The sequence below is a fragment of the Cupressus sempervirens genome, chromosome 8 (assembly GCF_028749045.1).
Source record: "Cupressus sempervirens isolate cs-2001-9-10 chromosome 8, ASM2874904v1, whole genome shotgun sequence".
Taxonomy (NCBI): domain Eukaryota; kingdom Viridiplantae; phylum Streptophyta; class Pinopsida; order Cupressales; family Cupressaceae; genus Cupressus; species Cupressus sempervirens.
The window spans coordinates 778531183-778546459 of record NC_143125.1 but is presented as its reverse complement, the minus strand read 5'-3'; the positions used below and the strand labels follow the sequence as shown (position 1 = coordinate 778546459).

Sequence of the window (15277 nt, the reverse complement as noted above, 5' to 3'; positions counted from 1 at the left end):
ATGTGAATGGACCATGAGTATGGATATTAAAATCTTTAGAGTGAGAAAAATGACCAAAGAAATCAATAGATTTATCAGGAACTGTTATAGGAGCAATACCTTTGATAGGAGTATATAAAACTTGAGAATAGTTTTGAAGTGAATGTAGCGAGGTAGAATAAGAGAGCGAGGGAACACTTTTCTCTTCAAAAGTAATTTTAGGTAACATAGAAAAAGTATCCTTCTCTTGATCTTTTGTAATCTCCTTAAGGATGGTGGAAGGAATATCTTGATCTTGCTTAGTAGAGGTGCATGACATGGGAGATGGAGGACTATGTGCCTCTTGAGATGGAGGCACAAGATCTTGGAAGACTTGAAAGGGGGTGAAGGAATCTTGGTCTTGATCAACACTTGTTTCTTCATCATTTAAGTGGTCCTCTTGACATGAAACCAAATCCAAGGATGAGGGAGTATCTAAATTTGTATTCGAATATATTTCTAGAGTCTTCATAACAGGCTCTTGAAGGGACAATGGAGCAATAGTTGGGTTGGGGATAATAGGAGGAGCAACACATGGAGGTTTTGGATCTTTTCTTTGTGTAGTATGGGAGAGGTTTGCAACTAAGTCAAGATTAGCTTGAGTTTCCTTTAAAGGTAGTCCTTGAGGGTACACATAGTCAACTAGGGGAGTAGTGGGTTCTTTTGGTGAATATGTGTTGGAAAGATTGGACAATTTAGAAGGTGGATGTATGTTGGAAGAAGTAGAAGTTGTGTTTGAACCATTACTAGACATGGTTTCATGAGGTTGATCCTTCTTGAGAGTAGAATCTTTAGTAGTTGAGAGCTTAGATTTTTGAATTATACCATTGTCAAAGAGATCTTGGATGTCATTTTTCAGCTCCTTACAATGGGAAGTTTTATGTAAATTATGTCTATGATAGGCACAATAGTTACTCATAAAGGAAACTCCTACCAAAGTGACCTTAGGTAACACAATGAGTCTCTTTTGAAGAAGTTCTTCCAAAGTTGATTCATAAGATCTTCCCAAAGGGGTGAAATCACACTTTGGTTTAGGTTCCCAAGGTTTTTCTTCAAAAATATTTCTAGATTTCTTGGGTATTTGCAGAATGTTTTGAGATGGCTTGGACTCAACATTATAGGAAGGTAAATAATCTCACAAGGAGAATTTTTTTGATGATGTGTCATATTCCTCCTTCAGTCTTTGAAGTTGAGTGCTCATTGATTGAATTTGTTGCTTCATGTTTGCAATGAGTAGCTTTTCTTCCTCACTAGGAATATTGGATTTAGCACATTTGTTGTTAGCCATTTTGATGTACTATGTTTCAAGTATTGATAGCCAAGTTTTAGAACATAAGTCAAGTTACCACAGTCATAGACAATGACAAAAAGCAGCAGCTTAGACAAGGACCACACTAGAACGTAGTCTTAGAAAAGGATGAGATAATAACAAGAATGTTGTCCACCTAGGCACAAATGGTTTGATTTAAAGGCTAGAACAGCTAGAGATTATGACCAACGTGTAATAAGGTATGACAAACATTAAGAAACGAAGACCAAAGGTAACTTAAGAGACGAGACTAGTCAAAGTTCAAGATACAAGTGAAGTGAAGTGCCACTATTTCAGGACTGTTTATAGATAGAGGGCAGATTTCAATCGTTTTGAGCAAGCAAGCAGATAAACAAGCACGTAGAACAACAAACAAGTGATATCAAGCACATATGAAAATAATGAGCAAGGTAAAAAGAAACCTTGCGCATGAACAATCAAGTGACTTAGTTTGTGCTAATCCCTAAGAGAGCTAATTGTGTATGTTTTCAAAGAGTTTTTCAATCATTGCACACATTCCTAGAAAATGAAAAAGTTTGGCCTCTATAAGGTTTTTAGTAATAGTTTGACTCTACAACTTTTATGACTCATAGGGATGACCTCCAATCTTGGTGCATCGAGGTTTTGACACAGTCCGAGAACTTAATCTTCAAGAGCTATTGGGGAGATCTGACAATCCACAATGAACCACACCCATGGAGATTTCTTCCATAAGGACATTTATATAGTGGTTGTCACTACCATGGCAAAAATGGCTATTACTGCTTGAGGTTCCGTCAAGGCAATTTTCCTTGTAGAGGGATTGTTTGCTACAGTTAACCCTCTCTAAAGGTGACCAGCTCACAATAGTGTACCACAAGGGGACTTAGCTTCCAGATTCAAGGTTTTGACACCTTTTCACTTTTAGCCCAATCAAAGCAAACAGATTAATCTGACACGCTAAACTAAGAGTATCTCTTAAAGATCTATGATATCAACTCCCAATGATCTATCAACCTCTCTGGAGAAAGGATGCCTTAATCAAAAAGTTGAAGATTCATCTATCTATGAGATGCTCAAAGTATCCTCCCCACCTACAAGGAATCTGTCTTAGAGAGGAGTTTCACTAGGAACCCACTCTCTCAAGATCCACGAATAGTTTTCATGAGGCCTAATTACTATGTGTATACAAATGTTAATTCCCGAAAGAAAATCTATCCAAAAGCAATCAAAGAGCACAAGGTGGTACACTTAACGCTTTAACTAATGCAAGGTGAGTCCAAAGATGTGGAACATTTAACCCCTCACACAAGCCAAAATGAGTCCACAACTCAGAAACTAGTGAGTTCTAGAAAACACAAAAGGGTTGCCTAGTGGAACATTTAATGCTTCTGTCTTGTAGACCCCTCCCCTTTTAACATGGTGCTAAGCTTGCAACCACAGGGTGGAATGAGGGGCCGATGGATTAGCGAGTCTAATAACCCAAGATAGCTAATTAGATCTATCACAATCAACTAAGCCTGCTAAATGAAAACTAATGGAGATCACAACCTAGTATCAAATTATGCATGTGTTGTAAAATAAGAACATGGAAGGAAACAAACACAAGCTTGACATTAGAGATGTTCATTTTAGGTCCAAATGAAGTGTTATCAGTCAAAAAAAATTACTTGGTAATCCTCGCAATGCATCTTTTCTTTGTTGTACCTTTCGTTTACACTTGATCGCTCGCTCGCAACGAACAAAGCAACAAACTCTTGAATGCAATATATGTCAACTCATCCAAAACCAAGGTTAGATCTAAAAATCTAATTTTTAAGAGTGATAATAATCAGTAAGTAACCCAAATGAAAGCCCACATCATGCATTGATTCATTGTAAAAAATGAAATGCAAACTATTCATTAAATGCCTTTTTTTTTTTCCAATTGATTTTTGACTTAGTCATAAAGATAGGATCTACATGATATGAATTCGGATCCAAAACTCAAAATATAGAAAAGTAACCCCTATCAAAAATTAGAGAGCTTTCAAAAAATGCAAAAATTTTGAAAAGATCTTTTAATTTGTGCCCTAGGGTGTTGTTTTGTCAAAATAGACCAGTTTTTGCAAATCAAATTATTGACCCATAATATGACCTCTAAAATTGAAACACAAAGAACCAACTCTATTTAAAATTACAAGAGCTTTCCGAAAATTTAAATTTTTCTGAAAAATGTGTTGATTTATACCTGAAAATGATTGTTTATGAAAAATGAAGAAAATATCATATAAGCTCGAAAATGTTTCAGAAAATTCTAAAAATTAGACCAAAGCTTCTTGGATATATTGCTACCTTGCAAAAAAAATTTCAGATCAAAATACAGATCCGTTTGAAAGATATGAGAAAATCTTTCAAATCCAAGGTTTCTTTGAGTCTACAAACATATCTGCACAAAAACTAGCAAGGAAAGGTGGGTTTCCTCACGGTGGGCACCATAAATGTATGCCTAAAATGTGAGCACACTTCTATGAATCATTATATTCAAGATTGCTCAAGAATGTGGTCTCAAATGATGACTCATAGCTCTCTAGTCATGGAGTGCAAGGGTTTTTGCAATGGAGGCCCTCAGTTTGACCTAGTTCATGCCCATGCAAGTACACCATGAAATGAGAGATTCAAAGATCCAAAATGCATGCAAATGGAGATGAAAAATAATCTATATGATAACAATGCAAAATCTAATCTATGAAAGCAAAATTTAATCTTATGAAAGCAAATATGACTCTAAACTAACATGCAAATGCAATAATAAAAGCCCATGATGAAAGCCATGGGTGCAAGAGAGAATGAGACAAGAAGATAGAAGTTATCCACAAAAAGCTTTAGCATTCAAAAACTCTTTCTTCAAAAATTGCTCTCCAAACTTGCAGCATAACAATAACATCATCCGTCCTAAAATGAGAAGAGGGCTCTCCCTTATAAAGGAAATTATGGAGATGAGAGGCTTTTCACAACCAATATGGGATAATAGAGTTTGATCCATGTGAGACAAAATTCCACCAATGAGAAAAGAGGAGTGGTTGAGAAGAAAGTGAAAAGATAAGTCCCACTTAGAAATATGTGTATTTAAGTGTAGAAATTAAATAAAAGAATTTATTTTATTTTCCTTTCATCAACAAGAGATATTTAAGTGGGATTTTTATTTAATTAAAAGGGAGCAAGTTCTTTTAATTAAATAGGAGATATTTAATTAAATTAAAAGAGGGGTTTTTCTCTTAATTAATTAAATGTGGATGAATTATTTAATTAAAAGAGAGGTTTTCTTTTAATTAAATGGGGACTCATTTTATTTAATTAAAAGAGGAGATTTTATTTTAATTAAATAAGACTTAGGATAAAATGATCAACCTTAGAAATAAAACAATCGAATTTGATCAAGGAAATTGATTTGAATTGATTTAATAAAATATTGCAAACCATTGATTCAAGAAATTTGATAAATTGAATAATGGGGGCCCATAGTCTAGGCGACCATTTTAGGGTGTATACAACCAGCACTGAAGAAGGAGAATCATGTAAAAGTTGTGAAAAAAGAGGCAACAAAGGTAAGAACTACAAACCTACTTGTCATAATTGTGAAAGATAGGTCATATAGCTAATATTTATAGGAGCAATGATGCGAATTAGAACCATAAGAAGAAATTATGGGTAACTATTGTTGGCATTATATTGTATTTGTCATTAGTGACAAAATTTATTTAATTTTGAATGATTATTGAGTTCATCACTCAATCTATAGTGTATTTTGAGCATTTAGTGGTTACCTTGTAGGTTCACCACTTAAGTAATTCATACTGACCATTCCTTAAGCTACCTAGTGAGTGTACAGTCAAGTAGTTTATACCGAGCAATCATGAAGCTACTGAGTGGGTGTGTAGCCTAGTAGTGTCTATCAAGCATATAGTGTTCACCAAGCTTCATAGTGTTTAGTGAGTGATGGAAGTCTAGTGTTTACCAAGTAGTGAAAGTGTAGTGCTTACCAAGTGAAAGCAAGGTAAACGAAGGATTCAATTTTTACCGAGTGATACTATATCTGTTGAGTCTCCAATGGTTACTGAGTTCCAAGCTACGTTGTGTGATTAGTATGGATCGAGCCTCTACTTCTACTGAGTGCATGATTATGCCAAGTAATACTATGGATGCTAAGTATCAGAAGGTTACCAAGTCATCTTGAGGAACTCGAGTTTTCTATGGTTTGGTCGACTAAGTAATATTTTTTTCACTTGTGTTTTGGCTAACCTTGCAATTGTAATTATTAGAATGGTATATATGTAATGTATTATATCATTTACAATGTATGGATGAGAGTATCAAGATAGACATGTAATGTTTTAAGAAGAATGAAAGCAAATCAGTAGTAGAGCAGAGTATTCAACAAGGTCTACACGGAGCAGTAAAGATTCATCAGTCATAAGAGGTGATCTATACTTCAAGGATATAATTATCAATCAAGTTGTAAGTAGATCAACTATCTTATCCTAATAGGTGAATTATTTTTGTAAATCCTTTAACAGGGTAGACTTAACAATCTTTGTATAAATCTCCTAACATAGTGCATACTTCATTGTATGTTTGTAAATCCTCTAACAAGGTGGACCTAACAATCCTTTGTGCTCCTAATAGGGTAGATCACCAGAAGTGGTCAATGCAAGCTTTAACAAGCTAACTTCATAGTGCAGTGATGAAGTTTTGTGGGCATCATCCCCACCCTAGTTTTACTTTCTATTTGGAAGATTTATGGGTTACCAAATCACTGTGTACATGTGTTATAAATGTTTGATCTCTCATATATGTAGTAGACTAGATGAATGAATGGTGAATAGTATATATGGTTAAAGTGCTGAATTATTTAAAAGTTTTGAGGTTATTGATTCACCCCTCCCCTCTTAGTAACCTGTCATATCTTGAATATTTCTAACAATTGGTATCAGAGCTTTTATGGTTCTCAAGATAAAGTTTGATAGCTTGAGCAAAGATCAAGGACAATGGAGATATTTAGACTTGAAAAAGCTATTGAAAATGAAAAGCTAGATCTTAAAATGGCCATGGCTCAACTCAAAGAAGCGAAGGAGCATCTTTCTCAATCCCTGAAGAGAACGAAGGAACTTGCAAGAAAAATGAATGACCATCAATATGTTGAAGAAAAGATTGAAGACCTTTTACCATCAAGTAGTTCAGATGAAGCTAATGAGGAAATCAAGGAACTCCTAGTAAAGAATGGCTCTTTGCAGGAAGAAGTAAGAAAGCTTAAAAGAGAACAAGAAATCCAATCAATTAGGCTATGTGAAGTTTTGGAATAGAGAAACAAGGAAAATGAAGACTTAGAGATGAGAAATAATCAATCCCTTCAGCATGAAGATCTTATAGATCAACTATCTAATGAAAATGAAGAAATTATGAATCTGAGATCTGAAAATGGAAGCCTGAGGAATGATTTAATCTTTGAAAGACAAATCAATGAAAGCTTATAAAGTGACTTAAGATCTAAAAGATAAATAAATGAAACTTTGGAAAATGACTTAATCACTGAAAAACAAGTCAATGAAAGGATAATGAAATCTCAAGTAGACATGACTCAATTAAATCAACAAAGCGAGTAGAATCTTCATAGAAAAAAAGGTAAAGCTGGTCTTGGTTATAAGGAAGAAGGTGAAACCTCCAAACAAGGTGCCCAAAGGAATTAAAGACCTACCTGTAATCACTATGGTAAGTTAGGTCACACATCAAATAAGTGTTGGAGCAATGGAAAATGTAAATTTAATGGTAAATGCTACAATTGCAGTCAGCATGGTCATAAAGCTAATGAATGCAAGGAGAAACCAAAATTTGAAGAAAATTGTCACAAATGCAAGAAACATGGTCAAAAGGCATTGCAATGCAGATCCAAATCATTCAATCCAGCTGAACAACTCATTAAAGAAATATTTGGATGGGACTACAATACCTGGTGCAGATGTCATTATTGTAGAGAATATGGACATATTGCTATAAACTGTGCAAGACTACTGTAATCTGCTATACATGCATAGAACTCAGTCTTATAGCTAAAAACTACATGAACATAGGAAGAGTTGAAGATGAAAAGAAAGTTAAAGCTGATAAAATTCGAAAGTAGATGAGGCAATAGTGGATTCCTAAAACTACCAAACAAGATAATTCAAATGATGGAAAAGTCACTAAAGAAGTGAGTGACTCCACCATCTCTAGTTAAGATCCATAAACAAAGATATGGAACTGCATCTTCTAGTGATATCTCAAGCAGTTCCAAAATGAAAGAAAGTAAATGATCCAATTAGTATTTTAGATACAAAGGGTCAAAAAAAATTAGGTCATGCCGAGCAAGGTCAATCACAGACTCAACTGAGCTAGGTCGGGAGTAACTAAAGTTCTGTTTGATCACTAAGTTGTAAGCACCTATCGAGCAAGTGAATGATAGCCTATCAAGCACTATTTCATCTCACCTACCTTTGTACAAAGCATATATGGAAAAATTTTGGTCAAAAGGGTAGAATTTGATTTCATTCTTCACCGCGAGTATAGAGTTAAGAAATTTCTAGCAATTCCAAAGCAAATTCCAAGCAATTTCAAGCAATTTTCAAGCGAAGATTTTTTTCAAAATTTTCTTACACCTACCAAGCAACAATGGCATCCAAGAGTAATAGTAGCACCAAGGCAAAAAGAGGTTTAGAAATACTAGTTAAAGGTGTGGAGTGGAAGGTGTTGAATTTCAAGCTAGTTCCAGCAATTGCAAAATCACTCGACCCCAATGGAGCTGAATCGCAAACTCCACCAAAGGTACTTCTCATAAATGACATTCATACACATTTCAAATGTTCTATTCAAGAGATTGGAAACCTAGAGATAGACAATGCCCTAGGAGAAATGAGTGTTGATGGCTCTTTGAAACTCGAGCATAAGCATCTAGAGACCAAAGGGTTAACCCATAGCTCGCATATTGATGCAGAGTTACACACCGGAAGTGTACTCTTGGTCTAGATTGCACTTAGACCCTTCAAACAAGCCAAACTTGCTTCTAGCCTTAGGAGATCCTTAAAGGACCTTACACTCTTGGCAAATAACCTTCTCACAAGGTTTGACAACCTTCTCAATGCAAGGAACAGGTAAGCAAAGTCTGCTCCCAATTTGTCTTTAGAAATGGCATCCCTCAACTAGGCCAAAACAAGGATCTATGCTTTAGGCCTCTCAACCACTTGATCTGATGGTCAACACACCTTCACCTATCCCAATGTACTCTGAATCAACAACTTTTCAGATTCCCACACTTTTGTAATACACCCAGCCAATACCTACCTAGTAAATCCTAGTAGGTCAGCAAAACCTGAGTTTCAGCAATATCTTTGGATTTCCCCAAACGACTTGGAAAATAAATTAGAGTTTTAGATACCCTTTTGACTCCCCTTAAAGACCTCCAAATCTTAAAATTTCACTCCACTCCAGCATATCCCAACCTATGCAAAACACGCAGTCCTAATAGGCCTAATTAGGCTTGGTTTGTTAAGCAAGTGCAAGGAAATGGGTACACAGAAAAAGATACTGACTTGGATGGTGTTAGGGAAGGTCTAAGACTTCCAATTCAACTGTTGGTTGCACTCCAATCCACCGAACTTCACAATTCTACTTTCAAATCTGAATTCCGAGTTCAAATTCTATGCCTAACTTGAACTAGGGCATCATTGAAACTTGGACTCCCACCATGGAAACTACTCCTACTTCTAGAATCAACAAATGGTACATGTCTTCTCTCAGATTATTGGGTTTTGTACCCCTGAGGCCAATTAGGTGCACTCTAATGGCTCATTTGCACAAAACCCTGATTTTATGGAGGGTTTGGGACTGGTTTCACTCAATTTGCTCTAACTTTGTCCAAACTCCTTCAAATCACTCCAAATAAAATGCAATGAGTCAGTGGGACATAAAACTCTGCAAATCCACCATTAAACTTCTAGTCTCACGTCTGTACCACACGTGCAACCTCTGAAAACAGCGAGTTGAACAGAAAAATAGGGAGTTCTTTATTCATCCAATGAGAAATCCGTACAATGAAGTTCCTCTGTTCTTTTGGGAAGAGGATCAATATATTTATAGCCTAATGACACCTAAAAACTGACCTCCAAGGCAGTTAGAGGTCGAATGTAACTAATTTGCAAAAGTTGCACAGTTTTCTTGCAAAAGTTGTCAGCAACTTTTTTTTTCAAAACTGCCGATATGAGCAATTTTTCATATGAAGACTTCAAAACACATTCTAAACTTGATATTATTGAGCATCATGGCTATTTAGGCCATATGAAACCCTCCTAAACACCTAAAACATATATACCCTATAGGCTACTTACATCCTTGGTTTATAGGGTCACCAAATAAGATGAAGTGCCTACACAAATGGGCTCATATTTATTCAAACCTTGCATAAAACTTCATAAAACCTCTAATTACATCCAAAGAGGTATGAGGAAGGAAGAATGAAGACAAGATGGAGTTTTTATCCATTCCTCTAATACCAAGCTTTGTGCTCTGCACCATACTACCCCTCTCCAAAAGAACTCAAGTCCCTTGAGTTGGGAATGGTGTTAAATTGATAGCCTACTTTCTCTATCTCTGCTTGAGTCATCCATGTTGCATCCTCCTTAGGTAACCCAGCCCATTTGACCAAGTAGGTATAGTATGTGCCTCTTCGTGTCTCCATAGAAACTCTCTTGTCCAATATGCACTCAATTTGGAGTTTATGTGTCTTTGGCAATGCAACATTAGTAACTTGCTCTTCCAGACCTGTACCTGCATCCACAATATCAGTAGGTTCTTTGAAAGCAAAAAAATCAGAGATATTAAAGATTGGTGACAATCCAACATCCGGTGGCAATTCAATTTTGTATGCATTGTTCCCACATTTTTGTAGGATCTTAAATGGACCAATTTTCTTTGCCATCAACTTGGTATGCTGTCCCTTTGGGATCCTCTCCTTCTTCAAATGGACCATGACAAGGTCTCCAACTTTGAACTGCAAATCCCTTCTTTTCTTGTTGGCATGTTCTCTGTACTTGTCTGCAGATTTAGACAGTCTGTCTTTCACTTGGTGTTGTACCTCCTTCATCACTTGTGCAAAGTCTTGAGCTTGGGCACTTCTCCTCTCCATCTGACTGACATCCCTTAACTCTAGTACTCCCCTTGGGTGTTCACCATAAACAATTTGGAATGGTGTCAAACCAGTACTTCTGTTTACGGAATCATTGTATGCATATTCAGCTTGTGGTAATATGTTATCCCATGATCCACCATATTGTTGTGCCAAGCATCTTAGTAGGTTCCCTAGTGACCTATTTGTTACCTCAGTCTGCCCATCTGATTGAGGGTGATAGGCAGAAGAAAAATTAAGGTTTGTTCCAAGTCTTTTCCAAAGAGTCCTCCAAAAATGTCCTAGGAACTTGGAGTCTCTGTCTGAAACAATAGACCTTGGTAAACCATGGAGTCTTACCACTTCTTTGAAGAATAGACCTGCAATGTTTGAAGCATCATGTGTAGTTTTGCAAGGGATAAAGTGAGACATTTTGGAAAATCTGTCAACAACCACAAACACACTATCATTTCCTGCCTTAGTTTTTGGTAATCCCAATACAAAATCCATGCTTATTGAATCCCATGGTCTGTCAGGGATAGGTAGAGGAGTATAAAGCCCTGCATTTGATGAGTGCCCTTTAGCCTTTTGACAAATTATACAAGATTCCACAAACTTTCTTACATCGGTCTGCATTTTTGGCCAATGGTAGAACCTCCTAACTTGCTCAAGTGTTTTGTCTAATCCAAAATGACCAGACATGCCCCCACTATGTTTTTCTTTTATTATATTCTCTCTATATGATCCCCTAGGAACACATAATTGTCCCCCCTTAAACAATAAACCATCTTGAATTAAAAAATCAGAGAGCTCTGTGTGATACCTGCCTTCCATGCTTTGGAAAACTTTATAAATCTCTTTGAAATCCTCATCTTGGCTGTATAGATCCTTCATACCTTCTATGCCAACGGTTTCAAGTTCAATTGATTGAATTAGGAGGTTTCTTCTACTTAGGGCATCAACAACTTTGTTTGTGATCCCTTTCTTGTGCTTGATTGAGAAAGTATATGCTTGGATGAACTCCATCCACTTCATGTGCCTTTGATTCAATTTTTCCTGCCTGTTAAGAAAGCTCAAAGCCTGATTATCAGTAAAAACAATAAACTCCTTGGAAAGTAAATAATGCCTCCATCTTTTTAAGGATTGGACCATAGCATACAACTCTAGATCATATACTGAATATTTCTTCTTTGCTTCATTTAACTTCTCACTAAAGAAGGCTATTGGTCTGCCCTCTTGACTCAATACACCACCAATAGCTTTAGTGCTTGCATCACATTCTATGACAAACACTTTGTTGAAATCAGGGAACTTTAGGACTGGTTCTTGTGCTATCTTCTGCTTCAGCATTTGGAAAGATTCTTCTGCAGCATTAGTCCATACAAAATGACATTTCTTGCCCCCCTTAATCGTATCCACCATTGGAGCAGATATCCCACTAAAATTCCTTATGAATTTTCTATAAAAATTACATAAACCATGGAAACTTTTAACCTCACTAGCAGTGGTAGGAGATGGCCAATTTATTATAGCTTCTACTTTGGATGGATCCATTTTCAAAGAGTCCTTAGAAATAACGAAACCAAGAAATATCAGTTCATCCTTCACAAATATACACTTTTCCAAATTGATCTTGAGATCTTCCTCATGCAATCTTTTTAGGACCAAATCTAGATGTTTGAAGTGTTCCTCTTCATCCTTGCTAAACACTAGTATGTCATCTAGGTATACCACAACAAACTTGTTAAGGAAAGGCTTAAGTACCTCATTCATCAATCTCATGAAGGTACTTGGGGCATTTGATAGCCCAAATGGCATCACAAGCCACTCATAAAGACCCTCAGTTGTTTTAAATGCTGTTTTCCACTCATCCCCTTTTCTGATCCTTATCTGATGGTATCCACTTTTTAAGTCTACCTTGGAGTAAATTTTAGCCCCTCCTAAACAATCCAACAAATCTTCCATTCTTGGCATGGGAAACGTATACCGGATGGTTATCTTGTTTATAGCCCTTGAGTCCGTACATAGCCTCCATGTTCCTTCCTTTTTTGGTGCAAGTACTGCAGGTACTGCACATGGACTCACACTCTTCCTAATCAGACCCTTAGACAACAACTCTTCTATTTGTTTTGCTATCTCCTCATTCTGTTCTGGAGTCAACTTGTATGCAGCCTTATTTGGTAAAGTGGCCCCTGGTATGAGGTCTATACAATGACTCACCTCTCTCTCTGGTGGTAAAGTAGATGGTACACTCCCTGCCACAATCCCATGATACTTGTTTAGCAAATCCCTAACCTCCTTGGGTCCTACACCATCTTTTTTCAAATCTGCTCTAGGCTTGACTAGGTTCCTTGATTCTTGTTTTGGTCTTACCACTATTGCAAAGCAGGGTGTGTCCTTTTCTTTTATAGTTTTGAGGAATTCCTTCTCCCCTACTAAAGCCACACTACTAACTATATGGTCTGATTTGCTATCATCAGGCAATGGCCTCATTGTATACTTAACACCTCCCTTAGTTATTGTATAAATGTTGGTTTCTCCATCATGCCTTGATTTTACATCAAACTGCCATGGCCTTCCTAATAAGAGGTGACATGCATCCATCTCAGTGACATCACACAAAACTTTATCAGAATACTCTCCTAATGTGAACTCCACCCAAACTTGTTCATTTACCAATGTTTGTTTGTCTTTTGTTAACCAAGAAGCTTTATAAGGGTATGGGTGTGGTATCCTAGGCAACTTTAATTTATCCACCATTTCTTTAGATGCTATATTGTCAGTTGATCCTGAATCCACAATTAACTTACATACCTTTCCTTTCACCTTGCAATGTGTCCTGAACAATGTTTTTCTCTGAGGTGGTTCTGCAGGTTGTGGCACCTTCAAAAGTGTCCTTTGCATCATGAGGCACTCTCCAGTTTCAGGATTAGCAAGTCTGGAGGTTGTGGTGTGATAGGATGAGATGCTTTGCCCATCCTCTTCTTCTTCTTGCAATAGATTAATTCTCCTATCTCCGGGTCTGCTGCTGTCTCCTCCTTTTTGGGGACATCTAAAGGATTGATGCCCTGTCTGATTGCAAATAAAACACCTGCCAGTGAAGACCTGGCCTCCTCTGCTCCTGTTGCCATTCCTTCCTCTATTGCCATTATTGCCTCTGCCTCTAAAAGATCCTCTTTGACTGGTATCAATATTCTGATTCTGATTTTCATCTCTGAAACCAGAGCCTCTGCCTTGAAATCTGCCCCCTCTTCCTCTGAAATTATTGCTACCTCCTCTTTTGTTGGTGTTTGAATCACCTCTCCTCTTATGCTTCTCTTCAATCTTCAATGCAAGATTAAAACACTGGTGTACAGACTCCAAATTCACCAATGTCAATTCATCTTGAATAGAATACTTCAAGCCACTTACATATCTGGCTAGTTTTTGTTTATTTGTCTCATTGACCTTGGCTCTCAATGTCAAGTTATGGAACTCTTGTGTGTATGTGCTCACATCAAGATCCCTTTGTTTAAGGTTATGCAACCTTTGGTTCACAAGGATTTCATAATCCTCGGGCACAAACTGCCTCTTGATCTCTGCTCTCATTCTTTTCCAAGTAGTTATGGGCTCCTTGCCATCCTCAACCCTCTCATTCTGAATAAAATTCCACCAGCTTAGTGCTGCACCCTTCAACTTAGTCTTGGCAATCTTTACTTTTTGGCTTGGTGGAATGTGGTCACATTCAAAGTGATTGTCCATGGCTTCAATCCAATCAATGCATTCATCAGGATTGAGTTTTCCTTGAAATGTAGGGATCTCTCCACCCTTGACTCCCATCCTTTCTAGTGCTTGTAAGAGAGGCCTTTGATCAGGTGCTACTGCTGCTGCATTGTCATCTTGCTCCACCTCTTCATTTTCTGATTCATAGTTTTCTCCTCTCTTCAACTTGCCCTTGAGTCTCTCCAACTCTCTCTTGACTGCTCTGTTCTCTTCTCTAAAGGCCCTACTTTCAGCCATTTGTTCTTGTACTATCTTGGCTAGTTCTGCGTTTGTGACCCTTAGAGGGAGATCCCTCTCTGGTCCATCTTCTCCTTCAGACATGATGAAAATAGGTCTTAACCTGCTCTGATACCACCTTGATGCAGAGTTACACACCGAAAGTGTACTCTTGGTCTAGATTGCACTTAGACCCTTCAAACAAGCCAAACTTGCTTCTAGCCTTAGGAGATCCTTAAAGGACCTTACACTCTTGGCAAATAACCTTCTCACAAGGTTTGACAACCTTCTCAATGCAAGGAACAGGTAAGCAAAGTCTGCTCCCAATTTGTCTTTAGAAATGGCATCCCTCAACTAGGCCAAAACAAGGATCTATGCTTTAGGCCTCTCAACCACTTGATCTGATGGTCAATACACCTTCACCTATCCCAATGTACTCTGAATCAACAAATTTTCAGATTCCCACACTTTTGTAATACACCCAGCCAATACCTACCTAGTAAATCCTAGTAGGTCAGCAAAACCTGAGTTTCAGCAATATCTTTGGATTTCCCCAAACGACTTGGAAAATAAATTAGAGTTTCAGATACCCTTTTGACTCCCCTTAAAGACCTCCAAATCTTAAAATTTCACTCCACTCCATCATATCCCAACCTATGCAAAACACGCAGTCCTAATAGGCCTAATTAGGCTTGGTTTGTTAAGCAAGTGCAAGGAAATGGGTACACAGAAAAAGATACTGACTTGGATGGTGTTAGGGAAGGTCTAATACTTCCAATTCAACCGTTGGTTGCACTCCAATCCACCGAACTTCACAATTC

At 37.3% G+C, this 15277-nt stretch overlaps 1 protein-coding gene across 1 annotated transcript; it reads right to left on the bottom strand.

Moving 5' to 3' along the window:
• Nucleotides 1-9890: 9890 nt before the first annotated feature.
• LOC149544728 (uncharacterized) lies at nucleotides 9891-14561 on the bottom strand. Its single transcript, XM_089796004.1, has 2 exons — nucleotides 12466-14561; nucleotides 9891-11538 (listed from the first exon to the last, which is right to left on the bottom strand). Exons 1-2 carry the CDS (start codon nucleotides 14559-14561, stop codon nucleotides 9891-9893), a joined length of 3744 nt encoding a protein of 1247 aa, XP_089652130.1.
• Nucleotides 14562-15277: the final 716 nt, after the last annotated feature.